This window comes from Rattus norvegicus, chromosome 19 (assembly GCF_036323735.1).
Source record: "Rattus norvegicus strain BN/NHsdMcwi chromosome 19, GRCr8, whole genome shotgun sequence".
Classification (NCBI taxonomy): domain Eukaryota; kingdom Metazoa; phylum Chordata; class Mammalia; order Rodentia; family Muridae; genus Rattus; species Rattus norvegicus.
Window position 1 is genome coordinate 30051812 of NC_086037.1, and position 17175 is coordinate 30068986.

The window sequence follows — 17175 nt, forward strand, 5'->3', positions numbered from 1 at the left end:
AATTTAGTGCAACCTCAGATATTCTCTCTCCCCTTCCAGGTGCTCTCAAGATGCTGTTGGAGGGCAGGTTCTCTCAGAGCTTTTCACCAACAGGAAGGAAAACATTCCTTTACAGTTTTCTGAAGACTGCCTCTACCTGAACGTTTATACTCCCGCTGACTTGACAAAGAACAGCCGGCTACCAGTATGTATGGGGACCACTGGACCAGAAATCTGAGTCCCAGCCTCCAACTCTTCATGGGCAACCAGAAAGGGGTAGCAACAGCTCAGGGGCCAGAGTTGATTCAAGAACAGTGCGACCTCAGATTTTTTCCAGTGACATCAGTTCTGAGTGGAGATCACAGGAAAGTCCTAAGTTTTCTCACACAAATATAAGGAAAAGTATGGGTCATTGTTGTTATTAGGATAGATTCTGATCCCCAAAGGAAGTAAATCTCTCTGTGCAATTAGAGAAACTGAGGCTGCAGTAGACATGGGAGAACACATGGAAAGGCGCTCAGAAGAGTCAGGTCCTCTGACCGACATACCTGTGCTTTTAGACGATGTCTGGGAGGGAGGGTAATTGATGCCTTTATTCTTAGGTCATGGGTGACAAATGTGAAGAGTTTCACTGTGAAGTGAAGGTATTCACTGCCCCATGAAGGACTAAGGAGTGAGAACCCTGAGGTTCTCTAGTCAGCACTTTCTCTGCCTGTAGGCAGCATCCTGGGATTTTTACCGTAGTTAATTTCCCAGTGACCAAGTGAATCACTTTGACGCAGTGCCAGAGATGAGCAGCCTGACAGGTACAGATGACAAGGTTAGGGAGGATTTTTAAAAAAGGAGTTGATCCCTGGGTTGTAAAAGGCCAACACCCAACAAATTACCCAGAAACTCTTTTATGTGGAGCTTATGAATTAGGGATAATTGCAGATTTGTGTGCTGAAACTTAGTACTACCTGGGCTTTGCACTCAACCAGAGATGAGGATAAACCTTAGTCACACACACACACACCACACACACACACACACACACACACACACACACACATCCACATGCACATACACATATACATACATACATACATACATATATACATATGCATACAAACACACACATACACATATACATACATATACAAACACACACATATATATATACATACATACATATGCATACAAACACAGACATACACATATACATACACACCTACTCACACAAATACATAAACATACACACACATATATACAAACAAACAAACACACACACACACACACACACACACACACACTCACACACCACCTTCTACAGTGCACTTAGTATCCCTAAACACACAGTCAGACTTGAGCTTGGAGAAGGGAGAAATTTAAGCCTGGCTTTCAAGGACCTCACCATTGGGTCTGCACAGTTACATCATAACCTCTTCGATATGCCTTTACCTATCCTTCTTGGGTTCCGCAATTACTCTTAGATGACCTTGACTTAATCTCTCCTAGAGGTGACAGGAATCCCTGAGGGAGGAGATGGGCTTGATAGTTTTATGAGAGACCTCCTAAGACAGTGGTTCTCGGCCTTTCTAATGCTTTAATACAATTTCTCATGTTGCGGTAACATCCCTACAACCATAAAATTATTTCATTGTTATTTCATAATAATAACTTTGCACTGTTATGAATTATAATGTAGATATCTAATATGCAGGGTATCTAATGAGCTACTCCCAAAGGGGTTTTCACCTTTGAGTCCTGCTTTTGAGAAGATGGGAGAGCAGAGCCATTTCTTAACTTCTTACATGGGAATTGTTCTACGAAGCTCGATACCTGGAGGCTGCGTCACAGTTCTGCCTGAGTGCACACAACTGCTGACACTAGTTAGACCCATAAGATGCTCTAACTCCTGGTCTAACAGTGGGTTCACTGCACAGCAACCGTGAGCAGACTTTGGACAGCTCAGCACTGGGGGGCTAGAGTCAGGGGCCAGGTTGAAACTATAACCATTGTTTTTTATGCCCACCCCACTGCCTGAATAGTTACATGGAGACTTATTTATTTATGAATAAGCACCTAGGCCTTAAGCTAGGCTGTTTCCTAACTAACTTGTAACTCAATCAACCCATTTATACTATTCTATGTCTGCCGTGTGACTAGCTACCTCTCCTCAGTTTCATACATCTGACTTCCTCCAAGTCTTGGTAGCAAATCCTCTCAGGCCTGTTTCCCAGAGTTCCTCTGTCTCTGGCAGATGTCCGGCCTTCTAATCCTGCCTGAGTTTATTGGCCACCGGATTTTTTTTTTATCAAAAGCTAATGCTTTTACACAGCACACAAGAGATTGTCACTGTGGGAAGCTTTGTTTCTACCTCTTCTTTTCTGGGAAACCTTGGCTAAGTGCTACATTTCTTATCTGTCACATAGTAAAATACTTTCTCTACCACCTGGGTAGGTCATTTTTATTGCTTAGTGCAATTCTGGGTCTATGTATTCGTTATGCTTTTCCTTAGCAACAGTATCTGGATATTATTTTACACACTCTCATTTCTTCCTTTATTGATGTACTCTTTAAATTAAAAAAAAATGAAGAACAAAATTATATCTCCTTGCAAGCTCAAGTCTATCAGAGTACCTGGTATGTAATAGTTTTAAAGATAATGCTAGCAGAAGACTGAATACTTTCTGGAGAAAGCCAAGTATGAGACAGAATTAGCAGCATGGTGGGTATGAGTGTGCAAGAAAGGAGGCACATTTGGAAGGTGCCCCATCAGGGTAGTGTGTGTCTCATCAGATGATCACTTACATATTGGAAAATCTAGTTTACCAGTGAGGAATTACCTGGGATGAAATGAAGAAGAAATATAAGAGCTGACCCTTTTATGTTCATTCAGGCACAGGTGATAAGACCAGGAGCAGGAAATCAATATCTTTGACCTTTGAGCTGTTCCCATGATAATGTTCTCTGTTTGAGCATCTTGGGAGGATGTGAGAAATGAGAAATACAGTGGGGTACCATGTTACATTATATTTCCTGGCAGGAGCTGAGGGAGTTTGAAAGAGAGAGATACATGGTATAGCCTTGCTGTGCATTGGTGTGATTTGAATGGTGGCCACAGAGACCATAACTTAGAGGCTGGTGACCAAATCAAATAACCTTTGCTGTGTTCCCAAGTCTGCTATGTATATGACCCAAATCCCCAGTAGCACCAAAAGCTGTCTCAGTACACTGATCCTATGGGCTGCAGGATTGGTTATGTTCTTGTCCAGGTGATGGTGTGGATCCATGGAGGTGGACTGGTAGTGGGTGGAGCATCCACCTATGATGGACAGGTCCTCTCTGCCCATGAAAATGTGGTGGTGGTGACCATTCAGTATCGCCTTGGCATCTGGGGATTCTTCAGGTAAGACATTGGACTGTCCTCTCTCCACCTTAGCCATTACATCAATCTGAAGCTAGTTAATCACAAAGCAGTTTTATATAACAAAAGATTTGGGAACCTGAACCTGGAAGATAGGCTGGTTCCATTAGGTGGATTACCACTGAAGGCATGGAAAAACATAGAAGAACAAATGCATGTGAAAAGGCCACATGATGAGAGTGGAAACTAGAAGCAGGGGAGATCTTGCTACTTTAATTTTTAAAGATTTATTTATTTTTATTTTATGCGTGTGGGTGTTTTGCCTACATATATGTCTGTGCACTGTCTAACTGATGCCTGCATCGGCTAGAAGAGGACTTCAGATGTCCTAGAATTGGAGCTATGGTGGACTGTGGGATGCCATTGGGGGCTAGGAATTTGGAAAGAACAATAAGTACTATTATACACTGAGCCACCTCTCTAGCCCAGAGCTTGTTATTTTTTTTATAACAAAGTACCTTCTGATAAACTAGGTTTTATGAAAGCTGTACAGATTTGAGAGCTGTGCGCTCAGGAAAATAATCACCTTGCCCTTGACCTCACCCATTACATGTTGTTTCACAGATAAATAGTACGCCACAATAGAAGCCAGAATCCTAGCAATAAACTACTGGGAAATAGCACATATCTATGCCAAAGTTTCCACTATGATTCTCTGCTAAGCCCTGAGTCTGGGGCAGGGAAAATTATTAGAGCAGTTTTAACAAACTTACACACTTAGTGTTTTAGCACAAGACATGTTTCATTCAACGTGTTCTATGAGACCTGTCATGTCTCTGAACAATGTCTCTAAGTCATTGAGACCTATACTTACAAAGTAATGAGATCTATATTTGTAATACTTGAGACCATTACTTATAAAGACACAGAAGAGTTTTTCAAAAATCACAACAGCTACATTTATTCTGTTTTTCTCGTACCCAGGACCTTTGCACCCGCAGCTTCTCCTGGGTGAAATTCCATTCTTTGGATACCCAGGAGACCTGTGTCTTCATTTTATTCAGCTCTCCACCAAACCCACTCACTGCCTCCAGGAGGTACTTTCAAATGAAAACTACCTAAAATGCCACCCTCACAGGCCCACATCGGTCACAGGGTGTGCATGGTTTTCTTTTTCTACTGTCTGGAATCATTCTCTATTCATCTGCTGGTTCCTGGTCTGCACTGTGGACTGAGTGTAGTCAGAGATTTGTGGTTTCCCCTCACCATGCTCTAGCTCTGAGCAGTGCTGGGTGCACTATTAACTCCTTGGTACAAAGCTACTGGAAGTTGAGCATAGAGCCCCCGCATAGCGCACTGCTACATAAATGAGAATCAAATAGACTTCCTTGTCAGGGATGCAATGCACAACCTGATGCTGGGGTGTTTGGGGGTCCCCATCCCAATTGAGGAATTGAGATCCTTGCTAGCTTTGACATATCTAAGTCATGATATTATCTTGCAGCACAGGGGATGAACACAGCCAGGGCAACTGGGGTCACTTGGACCAGGTGGCTGCACTACACTGGGTCCAGGACAACATTGCCAACTTTGGGGGTAACCCAGGCTCTGTGACCATCTTTGGAGAATCTGCAGGAGGTTTCAGTGTCTCTGCTCTTGTAAGTGTTCCTAGCTCCAGGTAAAACCCCCAAGTTTATGCGTCTGAACCGCCTTAAAAACCATCCACCATCCAATCCATCCATGAACATCTTTGCTTAGAAGATTTTATTTACAACATACCATCAGAAGGTAGACAGCTAAAGACTAAATGCCCCTGTGCTCCCGTGAAGCTCAAGCTTATTTTTCCAGCCTCTCTCTCTCTCTCTCTCTCTCTCTCTCTCTCTCTCTCTCTCTCTCTCTCACACACACACACACACACACACACACACACAGAGTTTTTATGAACTATAGCCCTAGGTAAAAAGTACAAATACAAGTATTGATTTCAGCATAAGTTACAGCAGGTGTCCTTCAAGCCGGAACTATTCATTGAGGAAAGTTAAAGTCCAAAAACAGAATGGAGCTTCCCCTGAGGAGGTATGACAGCTTATGCACGCCTAAGAGGGAAGGCAGTCAACTTTAAATAACCTGGATGTCCTAGGCCAGTAGGTGTGGGGATAGAGGGAAAGGAGGTGGAATGGGGGACATGGAACACAAACAAGGCTCACAGATACAAATGGGATGAAAAGTATCTTGGTGCATGAGAGTGAGCCAGATGGATATTTAAAGAAAGTACAGAAGGTTCTATGAGCTGTAAGATTCTGCCTTGGAGTTGAGTAGAAAATAGCCAATATTAATACATATTTCAAACCTGTATTGCTTTTATATTCAAAGGCATAAATGTTTGAGTAGAGAAAAGAATACAAGTTAATCCAAAGAGTAAAGCTGTCCATCTCCTGTTACCCAGAGACTATTACTATAAGATTTTTATGTTTATTTCTCTAATCTTTCCCAACAATTTTATTTAACTGCCCATATCATCTATATGTCTGTCTGTCTTCTTCCATTCATGCATAATCTCTTTTATTTTTCCTTAATGTGCAACTACATTTGATCTTCAATTCTTTTACCCAAAATAAAATGTAATATGCAGTAATGAACATAAATATTTTCCCAAATATAAAACACCTCTTTGGTGTTCTCTTTTATAATTGCATAATATCCCATGGTAGGAATAAATCATTATCACCAAATTTTATAATATTAGAATCATGGGTTGTTTCCAAGTTTTACCATTAACAAAGAATAAGCATTCTTTGACATTTTTACAGACCCCCATGGTTCTTATTCATTGGCTATATTCTGAAGAACGGGAATGATGGGACAGAGTCTGAAGTTCAGAGTTAACAGTTTTCCCAGTTTTCCTTGTGAGCTCCTGCCACCTGAGTTCTATTCTGTCTCTTACTCTGGTCACTGTTTCCATCCCATTGTTATTCTCTTTTGGAGGAATGTAAAACCAAAGAGAAGTCTGGGAAGCCTATCAGGAGACACAAGGAGCACCACAGTCCTCAAATTAATGGTCAGGGCAGAAGAGCACCTGAGGGAAGCCTTCAAGAGCAAGTGAACCACTGGCCATTCTTGTAAGCATATACTCTTCCTCTTCTTCTTTCCCTTGCTAGGTGTTATCTCCTCTGGCCAAGAACCTCTTCCACAGGGCCATTTCTGAGAGTGGTGTGGTCCTCACTTCTGCTCTGATTACAACAGATAGCAAGCCCATTGCTAATGTAAGTACCACTATGAACAGAACCCTTTGCTCTTCTGGGGTTCTCAGGCTATTCTTTCCATGGAATTCAACTTAAATGCTCAGGGCATGCTGGATGCTTGAAGGGAGAATGGCTGAAGGAGAAGGACTACTATGGTTGTTTAAGTCCCACTATGCAGGTTCCACATTTGTACAAATCATAGTATGCAGATGTCCTGCAACCTGGCACGCATTTTAGTACGGTTAGCCACATCACATACATCAACTCACCCTAAAAGTAGGGACAGTCATCACCCTCATCTATGTGTGCAGAAACTGAGGTAAAAGTTTTCTCTATGACTTACCTACAGCCAACTATTTAGGAAGTGAAGAAAGTGATACTTAACACCAGACAAACCTCCGTAGCAAAAGGCCTCCTTAGAAGTACTGAAACCCAAGAACAGTATGTAAGTGAAGAGTCCGGGGGGTACCTGGGAGAGAATGGGGGACAAGAGACACGAAGAAGGACGCCAAGACAAGAGTCTGATCAAGACGACAATTTTATTTTTCCCCAAGGCTGAATTGATACCATAACATGGGTAACAGAGGGAGGGGGAAGTAAGAAACATTTACGCAGGCCAAGGACACAGTATTCGTGTGCTCAGGGAATCAGCTGATGTTGACAGGTTGTCAGAAAGGTCACAGGTTTGTCATATCTATTAGTCAGCAGGATGTTGGTTTTTCAGAAAGGTTACAGGTCATCACATTGGGTATCTTGATGTATCATATTATTATTAATTTTGACCACCAGATTCATATTAGTCTTCTGCAGCTGGCTGGGGATTTTCCGTGAACCCAGTCAGACTTAACGCTAACCATAATAATAACATCAACAATGGAGGGCTTCAAGGGCATCGCTCCCAACAACAGTATGTATAGTTGGTGTTGTTAGAGATAAGTGTATTAATGGGAATAATTAACAGTAATAGATATATTGGTTATTCATTCGACTCATTTCACTATCCCAGTTAGTAGCAGAGACAACGTTCTGTAGGATCATCACCCAGACTTACTGGTGGAGAATACATTCTTCAAACTTCTCTTGTCTTTATAATTTGTTTGTAAGACCCAAGAATAGTGACATTTGCCTATAATTCCAGAATTTGAGAAACAGAGGCAGGAGGGGTGCTATACGTTTTAGACAAGCCTTGTCTATGGAAAAACATTCAAGACTGTCCAAAACTACATGATCTTCTAAATAAATAGGCAGATAATAGATGATGGATAGGTGATAGATAGATAGATAGATAGATAGATAGATAGATAGATAGATAGATATGTCGATAGATGATAGATAGATGATAGATTGATAGATAGATGATAGATAGTAGATAGGTAGATAGATAGATAGATATGTCGATAGATGATAAATAGATAGATGATAGATTGATAGATAGATGGTAGATAGTAGGTAGGTAGGTAGATAGATAGATAGATAGATAGATAGATAGATAGATAGATAGATAGATAGATAGATGATAGACAGTGCGACAGACAGAAATAGGGAGGGATATAGAAAGAGGGAGAGAAAAAATTGAGTATGGGATAGAATCCACTATGTACATCAATGGAGGCTGAAGTCATTGTTTTTAACCTCTGCTGTTGCCTGTTGTTTCTGGTAGCTGATTGCTACTCTTTCTGGGTGTAAAACCACCACATCAGCTGTTATGGTTCATTGCCTGCGCCAGAAGACAGAGGATGAACTCCTGGAGACTTCATTAAAATTGGTAAATATATCCATTCTACATGCTAGCAATAGTCACTCTATGTAATTAGGTCCAATCTTCATCAGTTTTGATAAAAGTTTTCCAATAATAACATAATGAAAACTGCAGGATATCCCTCTCTATTTATAAAGCTTACTTTTTGAACATTTTTTGTTTCAAGATGTATCTTACTGACCTGCACATAAACACCATTCTGGATTTGGGGGTTGAGGGTATTCAGCATATTTTTCAGAAAAGCATCACAATATTATTTAATATGGAAACTAACTTATAATATAATTTTCTGGCTCAATTTTCCATCTTTTCCTACACTGCCTAAATGGAGTATTAAGAGAGATATCTTTCTCCCCATTCATTTTTATACTATAGTACTACTATATTAGTTCATTCTTCTGCTCATCATATGTATACATATATACATACGCACATATCCTTTCATCAAATGTTAGTAACATATCACTTTTTCTTTACCTACTTTCAATGTGTCCATAATTCATGAACTATTCAGCCAATTCATATCTACATTTCTTTCTCACTCCTTACCTGTCTTACATGTATTGGCCTGCTTTACCCAGCCATCCATTCTTCTGTCAATCCATCATCCATCCAAAAGCATGTTGAAGTAACGCAGACAAAAATTTAATATTTTTTTCTGTCTTACAGCGAACTACTAATACAGAGACTCAGGCATGTACTTACTGATTCAGGAGTGACAGTACAGATAGAGAACCCATTCAATACAGTTAGCAGGGCGAGTTCGTGGAGAAATCACATTTGAGATTTGTTGGACAGTCATGGGACTCTTCCCTCACAAGGAAACATAGCAGGACAAACATACAAAGAGCATGTAAGGTCTTAAGAACAACTACATTGGGGGTGTGTGTGGCTGAGCATTGATATAAATAAACTCAACCAACCAAACTGTTGGCCTATCTATATGGACAATGGATACTCCAGGATACTCCTGTCACTGACCCCTAATGGATTCTCCCTGTTTGTCCATGAATTGAGTCAATATAGACTTGATGCTTTGGCCATTAGGTTTTTAAAAGGAGCCAAAGATAGTCACAGAATTTAGACATCTGTATCCTAACAGCAGAAGAAAGCAAATATTTCAAGTGTCCCTGTGTGATACAAGAGGCCTAGATTATTCAGAAATAGTTGGTGACTTTGGAAAAGACAGGGGACCTAAGATCCCGGCACACCGTGAGATCATCTGAGATCTGGAGGAAGTGCTTCCATTTGTTTATCCATTGTGCCAAGAGGTGTGTGCACTCACACACACACACACACTCACACACACACACACACAGTGTACCCTTTCACTGACAGAGGCGTGCCCCACAGTGAAGAGGATCTCCGCAGTTACCTTACCATCTAGGTGATGCCAATAGTTAAAGTGCAGTGTAATTACTAGTGGTTAGGATCTGTACAGGGGAGTCCAAGTCATTGGCCTTTTATTCAATAAATTGAAATGCAAGCCCTCCCAGATTTCATAGTAGCAATGAAGAAAACTTTATCCAAAGGTAAAATGATAACACATATCATAATGAAATACAATGCCAGGAGTGGCAATGAGTGAGAGTACGTAAGGGTTCCAAGAAATGTTTAGGGCTTTCTATCACGAGGACCAAAAGAAGGAGTTCAGTTGCTAGGGTGACATAGATTGGGTGCATCCCTAGTTTGATTGACAGACTTGGATTATGTAAGTCTTTTCTAACAATGTCTGTTCCATCCCATAATGTGTTTGATTTTTATTATATACATGCCCAAGTGCTTATAGCACACAGAAGATTTCTCCTAAATGTTCTCCCAATGGGCACAGTTTATCTTATTGCATTTGCAACAAAAACTAGTTCAGGTCAGATCAACACCTATATTCTGTACCTAGATATATTCCGAAATACCTCTGCCTTAGTTAGGGTTCCATTGCTGTGAAGAGACACCATAAACAAGACAATTGTCATTAAAAAAGGGTTTTAATTGGGGCTGACTCACACTTTCAGAGTTTCAGTTCATTATCATGATCATCGTCATCATCATCATCATCATCATCATCATCATCATCATCATCATCATCATCATGGTGAAGCACAGCAGCATGCAAGCAGACTTAGTGCTGAGGAGACAGGAGTTCTACATCTTGATCCACAGGCAGCAGAAGGGGACTGGGTAACACAGGCCAGACTTGAGCATATATATGAGACCTCAAAGCCCTGCCTCTACAGTGACACACTTCCTCTAACAAGACCTTACCTCCTCTATTAACTCCACATAGTGCCACTTCCCATGGGCCAAGTATATTGAAACCACCTCAAAAATTGAAGGGCAGACTTTATGGCTGTTAGGGGTAGAAAGTATCCCTTGGTTTTGATTGATATGTACCTGCAGCTCAGTGCGGGTGGGAGTTCTAGGCTGTCAATCAATCTCAGGTTCATTGTTAGATGAAGAGAGTATGCATAAAGTTCCTGAAGGTAAGAGTCCTGGGTTGACAAGTGCATAGCTAAAAGTGATGTGTATCCATAACCCAAGTAAGCTATTCCTATGCTTGCCTGCCTCAGCATTGTAACCACAGAAGCCTTAGCAAACACAGCAAGGACAGGGGTGGGCTGGAATGCGTGCCATCAAGCTTGTGGGTACCAGGATTTTCTTACGCAATATGAAAGCACTCATTTCAATGATTCTAGAACAGAAGAAAAAGAACAGGTTATAACAGAACCTTCAGGTAACTAAGATATTCTGAATAGACAATTCAAGACACGGCTAGATCCAGATGTTACAAACGTATCACTGAGAATCCTCCTGCCTCTGTGTCAGCTCACTACTCTTTGTTGTCTTCTATCCAAATAACCATGTCTCTTAGGGAAGTAAGAGACAGTAGCACTCTAATCTTATATCCCATTTGTTCAGGATGGACACCATCATATATCTATTCTTGATTTGTTCTCTACATTCAGGACATGGCATTCTAAGTCACATAGAAATATCCAAACTCTTGAATGGAGAAATGAGGAAGAGGGAAGCATCCTGTTCTTCTGGTCCATCCCACATCCACCCCCATCTCCCCTTGAGATTACCCAGTCCCTGCCATCACTTTCATATTATTCCACTCTTCTCTTGAGGAAAATTGGGGTATTGTTACCAGAAAAAAAAGCATAGGGGGACAGAATGTAAAGAAACATAGACACAGCCAGTGGACATCCTCTCCAGAGTTTATCAATCCTGACTCTGGGTTCTATGACCTTTCCCCCTTGCTTCTGATATACACCCCCTCACCCTCTTCTAGCCTGGGATCATTGCCACATGACATAAGCAGGGAAGAGGTGGGGGATGGGCACCCTAGTACAGAGGCACAGTTCAAATGATCACCGTTTGTACATGAAAGACTTTTAACCCATTATCTGTCTCTATCTTCTTAGAATCTTTTCAAACTGGATTTACTTGGAAACCCAAAAGAGGTAAGATCTGCTGCCCCAACTTGTATTACAAGCATTGAGTCTTAACAGTGTTTTAGCTCCCATTAACTATAAATGCAAAATCTCCACTGTGGTATAATAATCATTTCTCGTGTGCCCTTGAGAGGGGAGGTTGCCTGAACCAGTAACACAGAGCTCCTGGTCAGCTCCTGGTGTGTCTTCTGGGCTCACCTCTCACTTCTCATTTACATTCTCTACATACATAACGGCCTGTGGAAGGATGCTGTAATGGAACAAATGCTGAGGGAGGATCTGAACAGCCTTCACTAAGGCACAGAGTTCTGACAGGACGCAGGGGTGGTGAATGATATAAGGAGCATGTGGAAGCCAAAGAAGCCAGCCTTCTCCTACCCATGAAACACCGGCAGTGTGCAACAACTCCTCCCTTCAACCTCTCAGCAGTGGTTTCCACCTAGTGACTTTAGCTGTGCAGCCCTATGGTTGCATCTAGCTTTCCCCCTGTAAAGCCTGTGAGAGTGAAGTGAGAGTTAGCCAACCATCGACATTTGGCAAGAGGTGATTTAGCAGCTGGGGGATAGCAGTGACACAGATGGTACTATTCTGTGTCTTGTGGGGGCTTCCGTTCCAGGAGCTGAAAGGACACAACAGTGGATCAAACAAGACATGCGGTGTATCTGATGGTAGTCGGACAGACAGAAGATAAATTGGGAGATAGGAACAGAGTTGACCCAGTAGTTTGACATGCCCAGAAAATGGGAGATGGAAGAAAGCCAGATGTTGGGAAATTTGGGGGTAAAAGTACAGGCAGAGGAGGAAACAGCTGCAAAAGCCTGCTGCAGGAAATCAGTGTTTCAGGAAGGGAGAGGGAGAGTAAAGCTTGGGCTTCAGGCTTAAGATGTGAGGAAAATAAGGTAGCATTTGAAAGATTTGTATTTTGACTCAGCAAGAGATAGGGTCAGTGAGCTTCAAAATGTGATGGTGGATATTTATGCTATCTTGGTTTTATTAGCTTTGATGAGACACAGTCCTACTATGAAGTCTAGGCTGTCATTTAAGTTGTGATTCTCCTGTCTTCCCCTCTTCAATTTCCAGCAATTAGACTCATAGGACATCATATCTAGCTATGAAGTCCATTTGGACAACAGTATAGAAATTCACTGTATAATCCAGGGGCAGGACAGGTTCAGAAGATCAGGTAGGAAGATTTTACACTGCAGTTGAGAGGTGTGATGTGATTGGAATCAGGATATTTTTTAAGGAGTTTCTGAGATGACTTGCTCAGTGACATAATGAGGAGGAAGAAGGACACCACTGGCCTCTAAGTCTAGCACTTGACCTCACAGAGTAGTTTTGGTTCCTCATGTGTAGGATTAGCAATTACTATGCGCCTCGTGGTTGCTAATATCAGTCTTCCAGGCATTTGCTTCTCCACATGTTTCTTGGCTGTGTGGCTCCTGAGATTTACTATATTCTGCCTCTGTGTTCATCATTCATGTCCGCTCTTCATGAGGTTACCAAACCTGACTGTGTCAACACACATTAGAACACATCATTTTCCTTCTGATGACAAAGACTTGATTTTGCTTGGAGATTCAAAAGAGCTAAGGACCTTCGCTTTCTGAATTACAGATGTAGAGTAAAGAAAAAAAACACATTTCCTTCATGGAACTAGTGCTTGAACACATCTCTGAATACCAGAAATGGCTCATATATTGGAGAGAAAGGGGGTGCAGCCCTCAGGCTCTCTCTATAATCCTGCTGCATGGCAGGCCTCAAAACCCAGGCCTTCTGACTGTCTTGGGTGAGCTTAGCACATTGACTCTGCTCTCTTAACGTGTACCCCTTCACCTGTGTAGAAATGCCTGCCTTCTCCATTATTTGGGTAGTGTTCTTCCCCAGATCCTTCTTGGATGGTGAAACAACAGTGCCTTATGGTCCCAGTATACTTTTACTTCAGATGAAATCCAAGGAGATCCTCTGCACTGCCCAACTTTTCTAAGGCAGTAGCAATTATGCCCAGGACATATTCTATTTTGTCAGCCTGTTTGATTATGGCTTGGTGCTTGTATTGGTTTTTGTTTGTTTTGTTTTGTTTCACAAACAGTGAATGAAGTCTCAGTTTAGATACCTTGAGAAGAGAGCTCACTATGTCTAACACCTAACATTGCTTCCCAAAGCAATATTACATAGGGATAAGCATACTCAGTCTGCCTTCATTAATTATCAATTCTGTATTTGTGAAGTCACTGGTGAAAATGTCACTTGCAACCCCAATTCAACACTTACGACACAGAGTCTTTTGCACCATATGGACTGGGTAGCAATAAGCTCAAATCATGTCATGCCCAGGCTCCTGTCAGAAGTCAAATAGGAAATACTGTGTCTTCCTGATTTCTTTCTTGTGTTCAGAAATAACCTCTATATGGTCTATACAATGCTGTATCTTTTTTTTTCTTTTCTTTTTTTTTCTTCGGAGCTGGGGACCAAACCCAGGGCCTTGCGCTTGCTAGGCAAGCGCTCTACCACTGAGCTAAATCCCTAACCCTGTATCTTTTTTTTTTAAGATTTATTTATTTCATGTATGTGAGTACACTGTCGCTGTCTTCAGACACACCAGAAGAGGGCATCAGATCCCATTACAGATGGTTGTGAGCCACCATGTGGTTGCTGGGATTTGAACTCAGGACCTTGGAAGAGCAGTCAGTGCTCTTAACCGCTGAGCCATCTCTCCAGCCCACAGTGCTGTATCTTGACAACTATTTACTGTTTCAGGTAATTTCTCTGTTGAAGATGTTCTCAAGAATAATGATGAAGAGCTTCCATGCTCCCAACATGGGTGGTTGTGAGGCACATGACAGAAGAAACACATGAAGGAGTGAGCTTTCGTCAGCTGTGATGCTTTGGGCCTTGAATCCAGTGTTGATGAGGCAACATCACAGTGCCTCCAAAAGAGGACGCAGAGACTTTAGTCTGTGAAAGCTGTCAGGAAGCAGAGGGAGGGGTGTTATTCTGAAGAGTGATCATATGATAAAGATTGGAAAGGAGAGGAAAGAGAAAAAAATGAAAATGAAAGACACAGAAAGACAAAAGCAGGATTGTGAAACAGAAAACAAAGAAATGTATACTCACTTAGACTGTGGTCAGAAACATCCTTTCCCAATCACTCCTTTATTCTAAGTTAGTTTGATGTTTAACTAATAATTTGTAAGAGATATGTGTTCTATAAGGTGTCATTAAATACAAACTAACTCATTAAGAAGAACGTTGGAAATTGTGTGGCCAGAGGCTCCCAGGAACTCTTAATTCCCCTTGGAGATATAGCTCAGCATTTACTAATTCAGTGTTTTCAGTAAGTGTACAGACTTATCTACAAAAACCCAATTAACCCAAACTAACATATTAATCCAAATTAACATATACATGGATATTTTTAATGCAACATATTGTCTGAGCGTTGAGACACACTTTTTTTATGGCATATATTTTTCTTGGGATGCAAACCAGCCTCCTGACTTCCCTACCAGCATCATCTTGGCAGTACTGACCCCTTAGAGAATCCTAGACTGTGTCCATCTTAAGATACTGAGTTCCGTGGCCATAGCCACAGGGATCTTTGTGCTGGCAAAGCTCTCAGACATCCAGAGAGGGTCCAGATGTAACAGACGGCAGAATACTAGATAGAGGTTAAATTTCTGTCTTCCCCAGAGCTATCCCTTCCTACCTACTGTGATTGACGGAGTGGTGCTGCCAAAGACACCAGAAGAGATCCTGACTGAGAAGAGTTTCAACACAGTCCCCTACATAGTGGGCATCAACAAGCAAGAGTTTGGCTGGATCATTCCAACGGTGAGAATGCACAGACCTCTTAGATACACTCCACAGAGGCGCAACCATCATCCTCCCTGCTCTGATCCAGGCTTATGCACCCAGAAGACTACCATTCAGAGAGGCTTGAAACTTTTCAAGTAAATCTGTTTTGAGAGCTCTTGATGAAGAGCTTTGAAGTGCTAATTTATATCTGGGCCAGAGACGGGATTAATAATTGGAAACTTTCTAAAGTAGCCACTCCAGCGACTCAGGGCCCTGGCTGCACCACCAAGCTTTCTAGTGGAAATGATGAGCCTTCACAAGAAACCATTTTAGGGTCCTGGTATCAGCCTGGCGTGTGGCTTCTATGTTAGAAGGAAACTAGAGCAGATCTCTGAGTGTAAATGTAGACTGGGCCAGCACGTTCCCAGAGTTGTGCAGGAGTGTCCTCTCCCTTTCTCCCTGGAGGCTGTTGGCTAACAGCCTGACAGGAGAAAGGGGGCAGAGGTGGATAGCAGGGTTCATAGGGCCAGGAGTGTCAATGGAATGACCTCTGAGGACCACTGCATTGAGATGAGTCTACTTTATTGTTTCAGGGATAGGGTACATATGGGCGTTTTTAGGGGTATGAGAGGAAAGGGCTAATTGGCCATGACATCAAGCAAGCTGAAAGGGCTGATGGATACAGCACCTAATATCAAGCAGGCTAGGAGCCGGAGTGGGACATGTATGCTGAGTTATGCAGCCTTGCAGAGAGCTCTGAATAGGGTCTCTTTTCAGCCAAGGTCAGTCACCGGTGTCCAGGGACACTGTCCAGACAAAGACAGACAGAGGAGGGAGTTCCTCATTTCACACTGACCTCAGAAAGCCACTCAGTCATGGGGAGATAGGGGACTGCTACCTTAATAGCAAGGTTCCCCAACACAGAAAGTCCTCAGAGGGCATCATAGGAACATAGAGACACAGACATAATGCTTGGTTTTACTTCCTCTTGGAGTTGAGTCTGTGACTGGTGGGGTATGACCTATGTCTTCTGTCTGAGCCCTTAGCTTCTATATGACCCTGGCCTGAATGTTCCCCCTCTGCCTTGAGGAACATTGTAGCTTTCAAAGTCATCAGTACCTTTATTATGTGTCCTCTCTGTGTTACTTGTATTCATTTTTATATGGGCATTGGTTTTATTGACTTTTTTCTCAACATTTTAAACTCCCATGTCTGTCAAGACCCCCAACTCCGCCTCAGTCCACTTTGGTTTCCTTGGTTGGCCTTTGGCTCTTTTTACTTCTCCATGATTCACAACACTTAATCATTTGATTAACAGCTTATGGGCTATCCACTCTCCGAAGGCAAACTGGACCAGAAAACAGCCAAATCCCTCTTGTGGAAGTCCTACCCAACACTGGTAAGACTCTAGGGAATTGTGGGAATTGATTGAGAAGGAAAGAAGGTTGGTGATGCTCTCCAATTACAGACCAGTTCCATGGTGGAAAACCTATGCTTAAGCTCCTACTCTTTTCATTTACCTGCTTTACCATCCAGGTGTGTTGAACCCACACTTGTGACTCCTCTGTTAATATTCAATTGAGTTCAGGACAC

The 17175-nt window shown here is 42.0% G+C and overlaps 1 protein-coding gene across 1 annotated transcript in view; it reads left to right on the forward strand.

Moving 5' to 3' along the window:
- The window catches only part of Ces1d (carboxylesterase 1D), a 38546-nt gene that overhangs the window by 5318 nt on the left and 16053 nt on the right, over positions 1-17175 (forward strand). Inside the window, exons 3-10 of the mRNA NM_133295.3 lie at positions 40-184; positions 3237-3370; positions 4833-4986; positions 6487-6591; positions 8231-8335; positions 11755-11793; positions 15478-15618; positions 16901-16981. Of these exons, the coding sequence (NP_579829.3) occupies positions 40-184; positions 3237-3370; positions 4833-4986; positions 6487-6591; positions 8231-8335; positions 11755-11793; positions 15478-15618; positions 16901-16981 (904 nt within the window). The remainder of the gene's footprint in view (positions 1-39; positions 185-3236; positions 3371-4832; positions 4987-6486; positions 6592-8230; positions 8336-11754; positions 11794-15477; positions 15619-16900; positions 16982-17175) is intronic.